The sequence below is a fragment of the Nansenia antarctica genome (assembly GCF_963989245.1).
Source record: "Nansenia antarctica genome assembly, chromosome: 11".
In the NCBI taxonomy this organism is placed as follows: Eukaryota; Metazoa; Chordata; class Actinopteri; order Argentiniformes; family Microstomatidae; genus Nansenia; species Nansenia antarctica.
In genome coordinates this window covers 13,985,278-14,004,116 of record NC_137681.1, presented here as the reverse complement: position 1 = coordinate 14,004,116, position 18,839 = coordinate 13,985,278, and the positions used below count along the sequence as shown (strand labels likewise).

Sequence of the window (18,839 nt, the reverse complement as noted above, 5' to 3'; positions counted from 1 at the left end):
TGTGTGTGTGTGTGTGTGTGTGAGGACTGTGATTGCCTAATAACGTTTTAATAGGTTGCAGCAGCATGATGTTTGCTGTGTGTCTGATGTTTTTTAGCTGAGACATTTTTAGGTCAACGTTTTTTTAAATAATTGCTTTGATCATGAGAATAATGAGGTTTTCTTCACACACACACACACACACACACACACACACACACACACACACACACACACACGCACACACACACACACACACACACACACACACACACACACACACACACACCAACTACATAGAAGCATTCACATCTCTTCGAGCCCCTCTTCGGTAAACAAGTACAGAATAGGAGAGCATTATTGGGTCACGTACAGTATTTACGTGAAATGCATATTTCATAATGCATACAGGCACAACAATGAAGAATTTAAATAGCAGAATATGAGTATTCACTGTAAACGTACTCAAGAGTTGAGAACTCTATATCAGTTATCTCTCCAAATAGAATAATGCGTACCGTCTCTGGGACTTCCAAATTGAATTTCTTCTCATTCTTTTCATAGCAGTGCAATCACGGCGGGAGATGAAGTTTTCTCAGGGCATGAATAATTTGACAACTTTTCCAGATTGGTTTCAGCTCTCTCGTCTCCACCTGTGACATTAAGATGTGGTCATGCAGAAATCATGCAGAAATCCCAATAGGTTTAGCATGTTGGCTTTTGAGAGCTATTTTACTCCAAAGGCTTGGTACCACAGATACTTCAGTATAGGCTCCCCCCCACACACCAACCCCAGCCACGTGAAATACTGTACTAGCTGGGGTACCGAATTCTCCCACATAGGCACTTCTGACAGTGGAGCACCACTTGTGCCTGAAGCATTGGCAAGCTTTGATTGTGCTCATAGTATCTCTATCTAAATGACAACAAGTGGGATAGATACTTCCTTCTCTTCTCATGACCCCCCTTCCCTGGTACAGGTGGCCAGGCTCTGTGTGGATCAAGTCATGCGTTTCCAAGAGGGAAGTGCCTTTGTTTGAGATACTGGATACATAGATTGCAAACACGGATTGCACACCACACGACGCACGCACAAGTCCACTGTCAGTAGGGGTTCCTGGGGATAGCAGGGTGGAGACAGACCATAATATAATATATTCCATGAGGAACTCTCCATGATGGAGCTTCAGCACCATGACATCCGGTCTAGATAAATGGCCCCGGCCTATTGGTTATTACTGTCTCTTTACTGTCTCTTTATCACATCACTCTACACACCTTGACGTCCGACCTGGTGTAAATACTGTCTCATTTCACTGATAAGCCTTTCCATTTGCCAAACACCCCAGTGTTCTGTACATGGCCAGCCATTGCTTATGAGATGTCATCTCCGGGGTAAACCCCCCCCCCCCCCCTAAAAAAACAGTGATAAACTCGACATTTCTCTTTGAGCTGTTGAAATTGCTTTTTTAAGATGACTGGGGATTTGGTGGAATTTAGAATGTTTGTTTTAGACTTCTCACATGGTTGTGTGCCTTGAATGAGGCAGCCGAGCGCGGTTTTTGTGCATTGAAATCGTGGACTTCAACTTGAATCAAAGCATTTATTTGCCGGTTGTGATTGTTTGATTGATTGAAAACCTTTATTGTCCCCAATGGGGAAATTTTGTTGTCAAACAGCTTAGTTAGGGCAGACAGAAAACATTCAATAAAATACATAAAACAGTGCAGGCTCAATAAGTAAAAAGTTCCAAGTTCCAAAGTTCCAGCTCCAGGTCTCCCCCACCCTGCAGGGCCTGGTTGTAGAGTCGGAGTGCAGCTGGAACAAAGGACTGTCCAAATCTTTTTGTACTTTGACGGGGGAGAACAAATCTGTGGCTGAACTTGCTCCTCATCCCCGCCAGCTTGCAGTACATCGGGTGGGAGGGATTGGCCAGCATGGCCGCCAGTTTTTTCCCCATCCTCTGTTCTGCCACCACCTCTAGGCTGTCCAGCCCGGTCCCCACCACAGAGCTGGCCTTCTTCACCAGTTTGTTTAGCTTCGCAGCATCCCTGGCACAGATGTTTCCACCCCAGCAGGCCACGGCGGTTCTTGCTATGTTTAAACATAACTCTGATGTTCAAAGATTGAGACATACAGTAGGTAATGTGGTAGTGAAGATAAACAGTAGGTGAAGATAAACTAGATAAACTAACTGATCAGGTATTTCAGACCTGAAATGATTTCTCTGCATTCTGACCTGTCCTCCACTTCAGCAGAGCAATCAATAGCTAGCTTGTGTCAACCCACAGCTCTGCTGGGCTTGAGACTTCTAATCAGTATGCCTAAGTGAGCCGCATCAAAACACATTGATTGCTGTCATCAGTCATGATGATAAATGGCCACTCCCACCGTCTCTACCACTTGTTGTTTCACATTACTGTTTTAAAATGGCAGCCAATGGAACTTCTCCCCTGTTTCTGCTTTGTGTGTGTGTGTGTGTGTGTGTGTGTGTGTTTGTGTTGTGATGTGATGTGTTTGCTATGCGATTTCACGTCTGCAGATCAGATTCGCTCCTATAATTTGGGGCCATCAGTGCAGGCACAATCTCTGATGGAACGATAACAAACAGACACATTCACCCCCCCCCCCTCCACACACACACACACACACACACACTACTGCAAGATGAGGGAATATTAAGGAAAATTGCTTTGATTACTCGTTAATTAACTCAGCCGCTTCTGCCCAGCTCCCCAGCCGATCAACAATGTGTGGTCTGAGTATAGGCTTCTGTTACCGTATTTGGTTTGTGCGTGTGCGTGTGCGTGTGCGTGTGCGAGCGCTTTTGTAGTTGCGTTTGTAGTTTTGTTTGTGGGGGTTTTCCTATCTGCACATTAATAATCCAGAACCTATCAGTTATGGATGTATCTGTGTGTACCAGTGCTCTAATTGATATGCATGGTTGGGACTCAGATGGTGATCCACTCAGAACATGTACAGTGTCATTTGCAGCAAAACACTTCCATGGTACGGTACACCCTCCATTGTGCCCAGCACAGTGAAGCTTTGAGCAAGAGACATGATTTGCAAGAGAAGAGTCCAAACAGCCACAATTTCACAGTGATGGATGGTTGGGATTTCTTTACCTACATGTTACTGTCCACTTTGTTGCATGAAAGACCGTTTGTGAAAGGGCCTTGGCAGACATTATTGACATGCTCTGGCTTCCCTTGATTAGCAGTGGGAGGCTGAAGGAATCAGAGCTGGGGAGAATTCCAAGGGAAGACACACCCACACACACACACACACACATACACACACACACACAGACACACACAGACACACACACACACACACACACACACACACACACACACACACACACCCACTCATCCATACACCCCCTTTCAGACAGACAGCTGCTCGAGATTATTGCCTAGCTATTTCAGTTCTTACAGACCAGCTGCCTTCCCATTTTCTTAGACTTTGTAACATCTGCACACACACACACACACACACACACACACACACACACACACACACACACACACACACACACACACACACACACACATACAGTTTGTCCGTTCGTCATAATAAAGACCCCATCACAGTGACAGGAAACAGAAATACAAATTAAGGGAATAACTCTTGAGCTGAGGCAAATTGGTTGCAGAGAAAATACCTAGCTCCCATAGCTCCTGCTGACTGTGTGTGTGTGTGTGTGTGTGTGTGTGTGTGTGTGTGTGTGTGTGTGTGTGTGTGTGTGTGTGTGTGTGTGTGTGTTGTGTGTGTGTATATGTGTGTGTGTGGTGTGTGTGGCAATTAGCCTTCTGACTGAGACAGTAAGAGTGAGCAGGTGTGTGTGTGTGTATGTATTTGCGTGTGTGGTGCTATAGTTCTATAGACTATTAGCCTGCTGACTGAGACAGTAAGAGTGAGCAGGAGGATATATATATAGGCTATTGGCAGCTGAGAGATAAGCCTGAGGAATGCTGTGTGCAGGTGGGGGGATAATGCTGCTCTGGCACGCCTGTTGACTGTCTCTGGGTGGATGCTGGCTTTTGTGGGGAGTGTGTTCTGGAACGTTCCTGCGGTGCCAGCCACCCTGTAGTACTAGAGAACTCTGTAGACTATAGAGTCAGTCAAAGATCTACAGGGAAAGTCTCATAGATCTACCAGTCAATCGCGATCGACGGGTTGGTGACCACTACTCTAGAGTCTAGACCCTGTTGTGGGCTGGGGGAAGGGTGTGGGTGTGTCTGACTGCCTGTGTCTTTCTGTGTCGGTTTGTGTCTGGGGAAGGTGTGTGTGTCTGTGACAGTTTAATAATAATAATAATAATACTTGGTTTTATATAGCGCCTTTCTCAAACCCAAGGACGCTTTACAGATTTTACAGACAGAAAGTCAGACAGACAGAACAGGAAAAAACAAAGAAAACAAAAAGACAGCGATAGTGACAAAACTAGACTAGGGGCCAAAGGCCTTGGTGAACAGATACGTTTTGAGGGTTTTCTGGGGGAAGGTCTGTGTCTGTGTGTGTCTGGGTGAAGGTGTATGTGTGTGTGTCTGTGGCTGTGTGTGTCTGGGGGAAGGTCTGGGGCTGTGTGTGTCTGGGGCTGTGTGTGTCTGGGGCTGTGTGTGTCTGGAGGAAGGTGTGTGTCTGTGGCTGTGTCAGTGTGTGTCTGGAGGAAGGTGTGTGTGTCTGTGTCAGTGTGTGTCTGGAGGAAGGTGTGTGTCTGTGGCTGTGTGTGTCTGGAGGAAGGTGTGTGTGTCTGTGTCAGTGTGTGTCTGGAGGAAGGTGTGTGTGTCTGTGTCAGTGTGTGTCTGGAGGAAGGTGTCTGTGTCAGAGTGTGTCTGGGGGAAGGTGTGTGTGTGTCTGTGTCTGTGTCAGAGTGTGTCTGGGGGAAGGTGTGTGTGTGTCTGTGTCTGTGTCAGAGTGTGTCTGGGGGAAGGTGTGTGTGTACGTGCTAGCAGGCAGATTGACATTATCTCCTCTCCTCTTATCAGTCGGCCTGTACTATTCAGATACTCAACATCAATCTGTTGGCTTTGTTTCTCGTCTAGACACCCCTCCCCACATCGATACCTCCCCCTGTTTGTTCAGACATTCAACCTTTAGCAACATTAAAAGTGGTAGATTTTACCATCCTTGCTGTTCCAAACAGCAACAACCTCCCCCCCCCCCCCCACCCCCACCACCTGGGTTTCTCTCCTCCTGCGTCTGTCACCTCAGTGCTTTTGTGCACATTTAGGTGTGAGTGTTTGTGGTAGGCGGCGAGTGTGGGACCTGAAATAAAGGTGTCAAATGAATTTGCCTGTGGTTGGAAATGATCAATTTGGCTGCCTATGAAAGCCACGGAGCACTGAGTTCCACTGAGTTTGGTTGTTCTCTCTCTGAAACAACCGGATTAGACCGGTCCATGTTTATGGGCTGTGTGAGAGCGCCGTGGGCCCGGTCCTGATGACGTTAGCCAGCTAGCACAACGGATGAGCCTCCGCTCCCAATCTGTGGGGAGAGCCCAGGAGTTTGTCACTTTGACAAAACAGTCTGAAGTTTGAGAAACAATCTTTTTAAACCCAATCTCCGCACGACACTAATTAAAGAAAATGGTCCTCATAAGCCCATGTTTCCTTCCCCGACAGATAACGGCTATTGGCCTTCAGAGGTGTTGTTTTAAAAGCTTCCCAGGGAGTTATATGTACAGGAAGTGCAGGGAGTTATACGTACAGGAAGTGCTGTGTGCTCTCTGACTCTTGTCACAATCAGACAATTGAAGCACATCATCAAACAACTGCAGATGGTTACCTTCAACACAGGCATCTCCTGTGCATAATTAGTGGTTTCTTGAAGTGAGTGAGTGAGTGTCTGTGTCTGTGTCTGTGTCTGTGTCTGTGTCTGTGTGTGTGTGTGTGTGTGTGTGTGTGTGTGTGTGTGTGTGTGTGTGTGGTGTGTGTCTGTGTCTGTGTCTGTGTCTGTGTCTGTGTGTGTGTGGTATGTGTCTGTGTCTGTGTCTGTGTCTGTGTCTGTGTGTGTGTGTTCTTGGTATATCCAACAGTGCTTATCATTCCCTGAGTAACTGTTATTCTCTCTCTCTCTCTCTCTCTCTCCTCTCCCCTTCACCCCCCATTCCCTCCCTCAGCTCTTCCCACGCTGAGGAACTGTGACCCCCCTGCCCCGGCCCCTCAGAGCAGATCTATGGGGGACGTAGAGGAGTTAGCCGCCAGCTACGAACGCAAACTCATAGAGGTGGGTACTTTGATCCTAGGAAACTCAACAGCAACGCTAGGTGCAAGCAGCTGTTATTGGCTCCATTGGGGCGGCTGTGGCGCAGGAGGTAGAGTCGCCGTCTAACGATCGCAAGGTTGGCAGGTCGGCGGTTTGAGCCCCGGCTGGCCACATGTCGAAGTGTCCTTGGGCAAGACACTGAACCCCAAATTGCTCCCAGTGAGCGGGCCAGCGCCTTGCATGGTAGCTTGCCGCCATTGGTGTGTCAATGTGTGTGTGAATGGGTGAATGAGAGGCCGTTGTAAAGCGCTTTGGATAAAGGCGCTATGTAAGTGCAGTCCATTTACCATTTACCCACTCTTCCTATTGGCAGGGCAGCTTCTGCCATATCGCTATTGAATAACTATTCCGATTTGAAATAACTAAAAAGTGGAAGGATGGTGGAAAGTGGTTGTTTTCTGCTTGGTATGATGTGTGTAGTCCCAAGACATGTTTATAAAATCTAATTATTATTATTATTATTATTATTATTCAAATAAAACCATTGGAAAGCAACTGAAGCAGAGTGGTGTTGGGTCACATGACGCAGAGCCTGAGCCCGAGCCAGACTACGTGGGTGGTGATGGGAGTTCTTGGCATCCTGGCTAATGACCAATGGTGTGACAATCTGAGTCGAGAGAGAGTGACATCACAAGCAGGGAACTTCATGCCTATTCTAATGAGGCTACTGTAAATTATTCATAAGTGTTTTATATTTCTTTAATACAAAATAATTCTGCTTGTGTCTGGGAAAAAACTATATTTTCATGTATTATGTATTCTTTTCATGTTTATTTATTTATGCCTTCATTTTCTTAGCTGTCGGTCTCCCATGCTGTGCCTGCTTGCTCTTTGAAATCCTGGTTCAACGCCTTGACAGCTTTATTTAAATGGACTGCCAAACAGAATACCCTTCCTTTTGTCCTCCCCATTATGTGACAAACTGTCTTGTTCTCTCTGAAGGAACATAACGGATCAGGCTGAAACTGCTTGGCTAACTCTCTTGGCTCATGTAACAGTGTGGAAGTCGTGTTGTTATTGTCCACAATGAAATTGTGGGAAAGTAGATATTGTTTGTTTTCATAACCAATGTATAATGGCCTCCCATCTCCCTGCAATGTCAGTGCTGACAGTGCTAATGAGAATGTGTGTCTGTCTGTGTCTGTCTGTGTGTGTGTGTGTGTGTGTGTGTCCGCGTGCCACGCATGCTCTGAGATAATGAGATAATAAATCTTCTTCAGGGTCAGCTGCTGTTGTTCCTTATGAGAAGATGCTGCTGTTATCCATGTCAGATTAAACTGTGCATCGCACTCTTCACCCCTCAGATCTCAACCCTGCTCCTACAGCCTCTCTCCTTCTCCCTCCCATCAATCTCTTAACTCTCTGAACCAGATTTCACCCCCCCTATCGCTCTCTTAACTCCTCAGATCCCCCCCCCCACACACACACACACACACACACTCACATACACACACACACACACACCTCTCATCGCTCTCTTAACCCTTCAGATCTCATCCCCCCCCAGGGGTGTGGACTTGATTACAATTTCCGACAGCACTTTTTACTGCCTGCGCCCCCGGAATCTCAATGGAGAGATGAGGCTGTGGGATGGGAGATTACACAGTGAGCAGCGTGGTCTGCACTGCATTACACTGGGGGGCTGGAGATATCCAGACGGAACATTAGGAACTGGTGCCTGGCTGTCTGGATGTACAGTAGAGAGAGGGAGTGGGAGAGATGAAGAGGAAGGGGTAGAGAGAGAGAGAGATGGTGAGGGAAGAATAGATAGAGAGAGGGGGGGGGGTTACAATTCTAAAAAGTATTTTTAGATGATTCCAGTCGATACAGAAATGCTCCATCACAAAATGCGTGCTAAGGGTACGTACATTTACAAAACCCACACGTCAGTCACATTCTAAAGATGAAACACTAGCCCCCCTCGTCGTCAACACGAGGCCCCTGGCCCCCACACAGCATCAAACTCCGGCCGATGGCTGACTAGCTTGTCAATCTCCAAACTCACCCTGTGGCCTTGCTGCCACCATTCCCACCATCACTGCCCTAGCATTTGCCAACCCTGCTGCTAGAATGCTGCTCTTTCCAGCTCATCCAAATGGATATCTTAGCCTAGCCTATCCAATGGCGAGGTTAGCCTGACCCTTCAAGTCATTGAGCAGGCCCTGCAATGAACAGGAGAACCCACTCCTTTAGCACCCCCAAGCACAGCTAAACACCATAATGCTACAAAGTCTCCTCCTGGCCACAAAAAGGACATTCCCTCCCCACCGGCGAATCAGTGGGAAGTGGTGGCCTGGCCTAGTGGATACTGAGTTGGACTGGTGATCAGAAGGTCATGAGTTCAAATCCAACCTGAAAACACCACCGCTAGTGTGCCTTTGAGTTACTCCCTAAGTTACTCCAGGGAGACCTGTCCCTGTAATTGGTGAAAAATGTAAATGAAATCAAGGTGAACCACGTGTCAGTTTGTTGCGATGGCCCTGTGAATAATCCTCAGACATGGGGTCACGTCGCTCTGGCTGGCGTTTGCAAGGCTCTTCCCGGCTCATTCCCAGTGGTTGACTCCTTGCAAGCGCTGAACGAGCCTGACCAGTTGGGGGGCGGGACGTAGCACAGTCCATTCCTGTCCATCGCAGTCACTGCTGCAATGGGGGAGGAGCCAGCTAAGGACTTTGTGACACCGCAGCTGGGGAACTTTGCACAGGTCAGCAAGAAGGTGCTGTATGTGATGGCTGTCAAGGTCCGTCACTAAGAGAGTTTGAGCAAAGGCTTAAAGTAGCTTAATGTAATGGCTTCAAGATGCTTGACACTTCCCTGAAAGGATCTTTGCGCGCCCTGTGTAAACCTCCCATAGAGAAGCACACCGCCCATCTACAGTGGGAGATTATTCATGAGAGAGAGAGAGAAAATAGAGGATACGATTGAGAAAACTGAAGAGATGGAGGGAGGGGGAGAAAGAGGGAGGACAGAGAACGAGAGAATCTTGTGATGAGAGTAATCGCTAAGCTGTTTGGGTGTCTTTTTTTGACAAGGAGGATTGGGATGGCTTTAGGCTTTGTTTTTGGTCTGGTACAGGGACAGATTGGGTGAGTCTGGTCTGGTACAGGGGCAGATTGGGTGAGTCTGGTCTGGTACAGGGACAGATTGGGTGAGTCTGGTCTGGTACAGGGACAGATGGGGTGAATCTGGTCTGGTACAGGGACAGATTGGGTGAGTCTGGTCTGGTACAGGGGCAGATGGGGAGAGTCTGGTCTGGTACAGGGGCAGATGGGGTGAGTCTGGTCTGGTACAGGGGCAGATAGGGAGAGTCTGGTCTGGTACAGGGGCAGATGGGGAGAGTCTGGTCTGGTACAGGGGCAGATGGGGTGAGTCTGGTCTGGTACAGGGGCAGATAGGGATAGTTTGGTCTGGTACAGGGGCAGATAGGGATAGTTTGGTCTGGTACAGGGGCAGATAGGGAGAGTCTGGTCTGGTACAGGGGCAGATAGGGATAGTTTGGTCTGGTACAGGGGCAGATAGGGAGAGTCTGGTCTGGTACAGGGGCAGATAGGGAGAGTTCAGTCTGGTGCAGGGGCAGATGGGGAGAGTCTGGTCTGGTACAGGGACAGATTGGGTGAGTCTGGTCTGGTACAGGGGCAGATAGGGAGAGTTTGCTATGGGGGCAGATAGGGAGAGTTTGGTCTGGAACTGGGGCAGATAGGGTGACTGTCTGTTTTCGCGCAGTACCGGGATACTCAACGGTGAAGAAGAGAGATGGGTTGTGGACTCCTGCGGGATTCCTGGATCCTCTCTTTGATCTGCTCTCTCATTAATTATCCAACACTACAACAACAATTACCAACAGGGTTTCAACTTACATAGTTTGGAAAAGATAATAATGACAGTAAATATGCCCTGAAACATTGAAAACAATTCTACTGTAGCCGTTCAGTCTCACAATAGATTTCATAGCTGGTTCAAATGAAATAGTGTCAGATCAGGTCAAATAGAAATACATTGACATCATTGTGCCAATTACTGATAATTTTACACTTCTGCTTCAAGTTTAAATTTCTCCCTAGGTATGCACTTCTCTTCCTCTTTTCTCTCTCACTCTCTCTCTGGCTCACTCTCACTATCTCTCTCTCTCTCTATCTCTATCTCTCACTCTCTCACTCTCTCTCTCTCTCTCTATCTCTCTCTATCTCTATCTCTCACTCTCTCTCTCTCTCTCTCTCTATCTCTCTCTATCTCTCACTCTCTCACTCTCTCTCTCTCTCTCCCTCTCTCTCTCTCTCTCTCTCTCTCTGAGTGGACAGCACAGCCTCTGATGTCTATATCAGTCCTCTGTCGTCGTCCCCCCTCACCACCGCTGCCCGTGTCACTTCCTGTTTGGAAATCACTGAGCTAAACTGAGTCAGAGAGAGAGAGCAACAGTGTGTACCCAGACACTGACACCAGCCTCCCCCCCCCTCCCTGCTCCCCTCCCTCCCTCCCTTCACCCATCCCTCCCTTCCTCCCCTCTTTCTCCCCTGCTTTTACACCCCCCCCCCCCCCCCCTGCTTTCATCCATCCCTCTCTCATTCCGTGGCTACCTCTGAGGAAGGCTGAGCCTATCCTCCCTCCTCATCCTTCTCTTCAGAACTGGTTTCACATCCAATTACCAGCATCAGATCTCAGGGCAGCCATGGTAGCGCTTTCTGCTTAGGATGGGATTTCTCTATTCAGGCCATCCAGCTCAGCACAGCAGCTCCCACTGTCAACCTGGGTGGGGGGAGGGGGGGGGAGAGAGGAGCTGATACTGTCAGCCTGAGGAGAGTAGAAGAGAGAAAAAGAGACAAAGAAAGATGGGGGGGAGGAGAGAGAGAGAGAGAGAGAGAGAGAGAGAGAGAGAGAGAGAGAGAGAGAGAGAGAGAGAGATGTCAGCATCACGTGTCACAACACCATGCAGCACCTCTGTTAGTCAACAGAATGTTATTTCCTACACCTCCCCCGGGCCAATCTAATTTACAGTGCCGCAGATTTCTCACCCGGCTCTGACGACGTCTCCATTGTTGTTATCATTTCCATGCCGTACCTGTACTTTGTGGTACCATATACAGTCCCCTATGTACTGTACTATCTGCTAGCAAGGGAAAGGGAACTGTATAGTTGACTGTCAGAAAATAGGCTTCTTCGTTAAAAAAATAACATCCCTGTACTACTACCGGATCTTCTCTCAAAAACATGTTGTTTCAGGTATTTTTGGGGGGCCGTTGAACGGGGAGAGGTAAAGTAGTTCCAGTGTATATAGAAGGAACAATGGGAGCATGCTAATAGAGGCACGGATGGGAACAACCTCCCCTCTCTGAGAAGAAAGGAGCTGAATGAATGCAGGCGTCTGGCCCTTCAGTTCCCCACCAGTAATGTGTGTGAGTAATGAGGGTGGAAGTGTTGTCAGGACCATGTGTGAACTCTGTGCCTGTTTAAGCAAATTGGGAGCGCTAGCACGTGGCGTTGGCGGGCTGAAAATACACCCCATGTGCTGAAGCGAATCAGCAGGCGCGGCCGGCGAATAACAAACTGATTAGCTCCCTCTCACTGAGAATTAATTGGGTTCCTTCACGCTTAAAATTAATTCCCTCCTTTTAATGTCCTCGTTGAAAGTTACGGCACAAATAAATAGAGGTGATGAATGGATGGAGTGTTCTGGAATCTTCTGGCGTTCTGAATTCCGCGCCGTGTTCCCCACGGGGAGGCTGTCAAAAGGTGATGCAGCGCTGTTGGACCTCCGTAGTTCTGCTGGTGCTGATGGCACTGTGACTGTGGCCTTTTACAAATGCCAGCTGAAGGGGTGGGTGGGTGTGTGTGCGTGTGTGCGCGTGCGTGTGTGCGCACGTGTGTCAGAGAGAGAGAGAGTGAGAGTGAGAGAGAGTGAGAAGGAGAGAGATTGTTGCAGAGTGTGTGTGTGTGTCTGTGTGTGTGTGTGTGTGTCTATTTCACACATCATTCAGCATGCCCTTTGCCTCCCCCGCCGGTTTGCAGTTTTAGACAACTTCAAGGACGTTGCAGGTTCACTCAAGATGTGGAATTCTGAGCACATTTCAAAGTACAGGCAGTCGTGTTTTGATGGCGGTGCCTTCAAAGATGTTCTGCATTTTAATGCCCAGCTCTTTCTATGCCTGATCTGGAGGTCAGTTCCTTAATCTGACGTCTTTTGAAACTTCAAAACGTGTGTATTAATAGAGTATTAATAGAGTAATAATAGAGACGTCGACAGACAGTTGAATGTGTCAACATTCTGCAACCATCAGTCAGCTATTAATAACAAGGCCTCATTTGCAATGGGCGAGAGGTAAACTGCTGTACTGAAAACTCACTTCCCACAGATGTGAAGTTGAGGTGAGCTTTGCAAGATAATTGCTAGCGTCATTCCTCCTTATTCCTTTTCTAATCAAAGAGACACAGTACAGAAACACCTCAAGAACAGTTTGGCTGTTAAACAAACAAACAAACAAACAAACAAACAAACAAACAAACAGCTTGATAATAAAACCTCCCATTTTAGGAGCATAAACCAGTTTTGTGTGCGTCCCATCTGCATTAGGCTCAGTAATGGTGACAGACGGTGGCAGCACTGACATCATTCATCTGTCCAGCCACTAGAGGTCCTCGTCCCAAATCTACATTGACACCTGATGTCCCCAAACAAATGAATGTGTGTCACAGCTGTCAGGGAGGCTCGCTGTTCGTGACAAGCTGGTGACAGACCCCTCAGCACGTCCAGGTCGGTTAGGGAGACCCACATTTACGAACGGCGTACACACACACACAGATACAGGAAGACACACACACACCACGACACACATACACACACACACACACACACACACACACACACACACACACACACACAGACTCATTGCAATGTCTAGGTTGGTTAAGGCTGACGGCAGCTGATGAGGAGGCAGTCGGGAGGTCAAACATGGTGAGGGATAATAACAGACTTTAGCCCCCTGACAAACTCTCACTCTCACTGGTCCTCCTTCTGGAAGATTTCTTTAGATTGTTTTCAGTTAATGTCAAAGGAGCAGGTGTGTGTGTGTGTGTGTGTGTGTGTGTGTGTGTGTGTGTGTGTGTGTGTGTGTGCGCATGTGTGTGTGTGTGTGTGTATGTGTGTGTGTGTGTGTGTGTGTCTGTGTGTGTCTCTCTGTGTCTGTCTGTGTGCGTGTGTGTGTGTGTGTGTGTGTTTGTATTCAAGACCTTGATTAACCCCAGTGTGTGTGTGTGTGTGTGTGTGTGTGTGTGTGTGTGTGTGTGTGTGTGTGTGTGTATCTGTCTCTTCCACAGGTGGCTGAGATGCATGGAGAGCTGATTGAGTTTAATGAGAGGCTGTACCGTTCTCTCATGGCCAAGGACCACCTCATCATCCAGATGAGACAGGAACTCATCGACCTGCGAGGCCCTGTGAGGAACCCTGTCCACACACACACACACACACACACACACACACACACACATACCCACACACACACACCCTTCACCCTCGCACTTCATCCCCAATCACACTCACACTGTACCATTCCCCATCTCCCCACCTCTCAACATGCACCTTCACATCCGACTCCTCCCCCCGCCTCCACCTCTCCTCCCCCCCGCCTCCACCTCCCCTCCCCCCCGCCTCCACCTCTATCTCTTGTTTGCAGGTTCTCTCTGTCCCCCTCCATTACCACCTTCTCCCCTGCCTCCAACTATCCCTACCTGCCTGCGTCCTCTTTCCTCTTTTCTTTCTCCAACCCCCCCCCCCCCCCCACACACACAAACACGCACACACACACACACACACACACACACACACACACACACACAGTAGTTTGCTGCCCACTTTGAGCTACAGTAAATCAACTGCACTGATTGCTGCCCCAGGCTACAGATAGGGCCTCTTATCCCTGAGCTCCAGCCTGGTCTGGGGCCTGGCGCTGGCTGGACACCGGATGGCTGGCTGGCTGGATATGTATGTGGTGTCTGGTTGCTGGAGCTGCTTCTATGGCTGTGACTAGGTCTGGAAGGGATACACACACACACACACACACACAGACTCGTTTCACATCCAATTACTAGCATTAGATCTCAGGTCAGCCATGGTAGCGGAAGCGCGCGCACGCACGCACACACACACACACAGACACACAGACTCATTTCACATACACACACACACACACACACACACACACATACACACACACACACACACAGGTTATCATGCTGGGATTTCCACCTCATGTGGCCTTTGGCCACAGGGATTTGTGGTTCCAGACAGATTATAGTGTATCGTATAATAGTCTAGTTATAGATGTGTCCCTATGGCTGGGTAAAGGTGTCCATCTCTGCCCTTAGCTCAGGGATTACCCGCAACAAGAGCCTTTATTTATGGAATCCCACACTCTCTGAGTCCTAATTGGATTTCCGGTGTGTCGGGTGATGAGACAGAGGTGGTCATGGTGGCAGAGTGTAGTTATGTCACAGTGCTCTGCTCTGGTGGTCCCCGGCCACTGGACCACCGGAGACCTCGCCCTCGGGATCTCCTTAACCTTATCAGCAGGAACAGGCTACACCAGGGAGTTCTCTGTGAGGGGCGCAGGAACAGGCTGCACCAGGGAGTTCTCTGTGAGGGGCGCAGGGCTTAGTGACACGTCTGATGCAGGGGGATTCTGCTGGAGGTGGAAATCGGAGGGCAGGCTCAATGTAATGTATGGAATGGAATGAGGAATGGTATTTGATATTGTAATGTAATGAGCCCGTCCTCTGACCTCTACCAGCCTCTCCTTGAGCACAGCACATAGGCCTACATTTCACATGTCCAGCCAATACCTACGGTAGGGAGCAACAGTGACATCGGGGCGGCTGTGGCTCGGGAGGTAGAGAAATGATCGCAAGGTCGGCAGTTCGATCCGCGGCTGGCTGGCTGCCTTGCATGGCAGCTTGTCGCCATTGGTGTGCGAATGGGTGAATGAATGGGTGAATGAGAGGCCATTGTTAAGCGCTTTGGAAGAAGGCGCTATAATATAAGTGCAGTCCGTTTACCATTTACCAGTGACATCTTCTCCCTCTAGGTTCCGGGGGACCTGAGCCAGACTTCAGACGACCCTAGTCTGTCGGACTTTGAGACGTAAGCAGGTTCTATCTCTCTATGTCTCTGTCTCATCACCTGAGCTATGTGTTATCTTGGTACTGTGCGTCTGCTGAGCACAGGTATCGTCACCCTGCACCCTGCTGTACCTGTGTCTCTTACCTTTTCAGGGGAGGGAAGGCAGGTGACAGTTTTTAGACCGTCTTCTTCTGTCACTCCAAGTATCCCCCCCCCTTAGCACTTTGGAGCTGAGCGTAGGTGTCTCTGTTCCTACAGTTATGTCCCTCATTAAGCACAAGGAAAGGGAGGGAAAGGGGATACAGGCCATGGCTGTAACCCCTGGCAGACAGGGCTGTCTTTGTGCTCCAGGTGCTAATGTTCCCTGTTAGCAGCCACAGTGACGACCGCAGCTGTCAGATGGCACACGGTCAAGCTTTATTTCCCCTTGGGCATGTTCCATTTTCCTAATGAAAGGTTGCAGAGCATGTCTGTCTGTTGCTGCCTGGCACGGGACACTGATGTGAAAGTCGTTCTGTTTCGACATCACACCTTTGAAGTCATGAGAATTTGTATTTATTTATTTATTTTTGATATGTTCTGGAATGAATCTCCCTTTCATTTTAATCTCTTGACATTTGGTGTTGTTTTTGGGTGTTGCCGTACAAAAAAATCATTGTTTTGGTAAAAATGTGGTTAGGGATGTGCACGTGAATTTCAAGCTTGACTGTTGGTGTCTGTCCCCCCAGGGCTCACCGTGCTCTCATTAACGTGTGGATCCCCTCAGTGTTTCTGCAAGGCCGTGCTGCAAACGCCTACCATGTCTACCAGGTAAGACAAGCTAACGGCTAACACCTATCATATAAAGGCCGGGGACGTGTGGGCAGGGGAGGCAGAGCACCAATCATACTCCTAATTTTTGTATGATTCCAATTGTTTTTAATAGTCACAATTGCCAAATTCGCAACTCCGCTGCAAATACAGGGAGACGCAAGAAGGATGGCGCGATGAGTTGTGCATCAGCCCCTCCTCAGCTTGGTTTGTGTGTGTGTCAGTGGAAAAGGAAACTGTGAACACCGCCCAGCATTCTGTTCTCTAGAATACATGGGAGAAACCCCCCCCCCCCCAAAAAAAAAGGTGGCTACTTTGAAGAATCTAAAATATAAAACATATTCTGGTTTGTTTAACCCTTTACTACATCATCATTTTAGTCATTTTATGTGTTCCATGTATTTTCACGTACGGTGTAGCCTACTAAAGTGTGCCTTTCCACATATATTTGTGAAACGTTCGCAGAAAGGATAGGGCTCCATCATTTGAAATTGGCTGCTCCGTCAAAGCCCTACAACAATATCATTCTGAATCCTGTGGTTTAAAGGAAAACCGAGGTTTTATTCGGGGAAGGTTTAACGGTGTCAGAAAATGGTCCAACCCTAGCGCTCTATCATCCTATCTCTGTGTCAGGTACTGTTGAACAGTAACTATCACCTACCATGGGCCCCAGGTGTCTGTTCTAACAGTCTCCAACACAATTCGGAGGTGAGAAGAATCCAAGTCTCTCACAGCCACAGTGCTGCTTCTCCCTGTCCCTCTCCTGTTCTCTCCCTTGAGCCTGCGTCACCGGCCTGTTCTGCTCTGTCACAGTCCAGCGAGGGGAAGCCGGGAATGATGCGACACGACAGGTGACACAACCTTAGCGGCGAGGTAGTCGAGGCCGGGGCGGCTCCGGCACTCAACTAGATTTGTTCCCTTGTGTCTCTGCCGCAGTGTGGTGTGAAGGCATAAATATGCATCACGTACCCCTGGACAGAAACATGACTGTATACTTCTGTATTTATGAAATATGACATAATTGATGAAGAGTATGGATATGTATCTATTCCCCGGGCCTGTTGATGTCACTGTACTGTGCAATGACCAAAAGTCAGCTATTGTGTGGTTTACTGGGAATATCCATTGTAATATGTTAGATTCATTGAATGACACTTTATTTTGCTGCTTTTTTTTGTATGTGGCTGTTATCTAGCTTAACAGGGGTTTGGGTCTGGGTCTGGGAATACTGCAAACCTCATGTGGTATGGAGGTTCTTTGGGGTCTCCACTAATAGACTCTACCAGGGGAGGCCGGTGGAGGCAGAAATTGTATCATTCCATGCAGTACAATGACACCGTCCTCCGATTTCCACATCCACCAGCCTCCCCTGATCCCTATTGAAACGGGACTATTGTTCTTGGAGGGCCTGATTGATGAGGAGTGTTAGCTATTGTTGTCTGTGTGTAGGGCTCCTCGTATCTTCTTCTCTGAGGTTGATAAACCAGAGACATGATGGATCACTAAGAGCTAAACCTTGCTCCAGTAAGATAAGATCTGTGACAGAAGGTATTTGTCATACTGTCCCCCCCCCTGTCCCCCCCCCTGTCCCCCCCCCCCAGCCCCCACCACCACCACCACTAAATGTTATGTTTCAATTTCACCAACCAACCAGGCCACAACAACCCTCTGTCCAAACAACAGGGGGTGAAACGACCCATTTACATGACATGAACATTTTTGACATTAAGCAGGCCAACGTGATTTATAACAAATACATTTGTCTAAGTAAGTGAATCATCTATCCATAGGTCATCATAACAAAAATAAATATATGCTAGGACCAGGGGCCATTGGCAGTCACAATGCTAGAGGAAGGAAGAAAAAAAAAAAGTGTATTCATGTATTTACAGTAGAGAAACTGTACAGGGGGTAGTGGGGATGAAGAGGTCTTTAGGAGGGATAGTCAACATGTAGCCTGAAGAGATGGGTCTTCAATCTACAGTGGAAGATAGGTAATGAAGATAGGTAGTGAAGATAGGTAATGAAGATAGGTAGTGAAGATAGGTAATGAAGATAGGTAATGAAGATAGGTAATGAAGATAGGTAATGAAGATAGGTAGGTAGTGAAGATAGGTAGTGTAGATAGGTAGTGAAGATAGGTAATGAAGATAGGTAATGAAGATAGGTAATGAAGATAGGTAATGAAGATAGGTAATGAAGATAGGTAGGTAGTGAAGATAGGTAATGAAGATAGGTAGTGAAGATAGGTAATGAAGATAGGTAGTGAAGATAGGTAATGAAGATAGGTAATGAAGATAGGTAGTGAAGATAGGTAGGTAATGAAGATAGGTAATGAAGATAGGTAATGAAGATAGGTAATGAAGATAGGTAATGAAGATAGGTAGGTAGTGAAGATAGGTAATGAAGATAGGTAGGTAGTGAAGATAGGTAATGAAGATAGGTAGTGAAGATGGGTAATGAAGATAGGTAATGAAGATAGGTAATGAAGATAGGTAATGAAGATAGGTAATGAAGATAGGTAATGAAGATAGGTAATGAAGATAGGTAGTGAAGATAGGTAATGAAGATAGGTAGTGAAGATAGGTAATGAAGATAGGTAATGAAGATAGGTAATAAAGATAGGTAATGAAGATAGGTAGGTAGTGAAGATAGGTAATGAAGATAGGTA

The 18,839-nt window shown here is 47.7% G+C and overlaps 1 protein-coding gene across 1 annotated transcript in view; it reads left to right on the top strand.

Moving 5' to 3' along the window:
• The window catches only part of snx29 (sorting nexin 29), a 71,817-nt gene that overhangs the window by 28,427 nt on the left and 24,551 nt on the right, over positions 1 to 18,839 (top strand). Inside the window, exons 15-18 of the mRNA XM_080542024.1 lie at positions 6,107 to 6,213; positions 13,561 to 13,677; positions 15,324 to 15,379; positions 16,087 to 16,168. Of these exons, the coding sequence (XP_080398150.1) occupies positions 6,107 to 6,213; positions 13,561 to 13,677; positions 15,324 to 15,379; positions 16,087 to 16,168 (362 nt within the window). The remainder of the gene's footprint in view (positions 1 to 6,106; positions 6,214 to 13,560; positions 13,678 to 15,323; positions 15,380 to 16,086; positions 16,169 to 18,839) is intronic.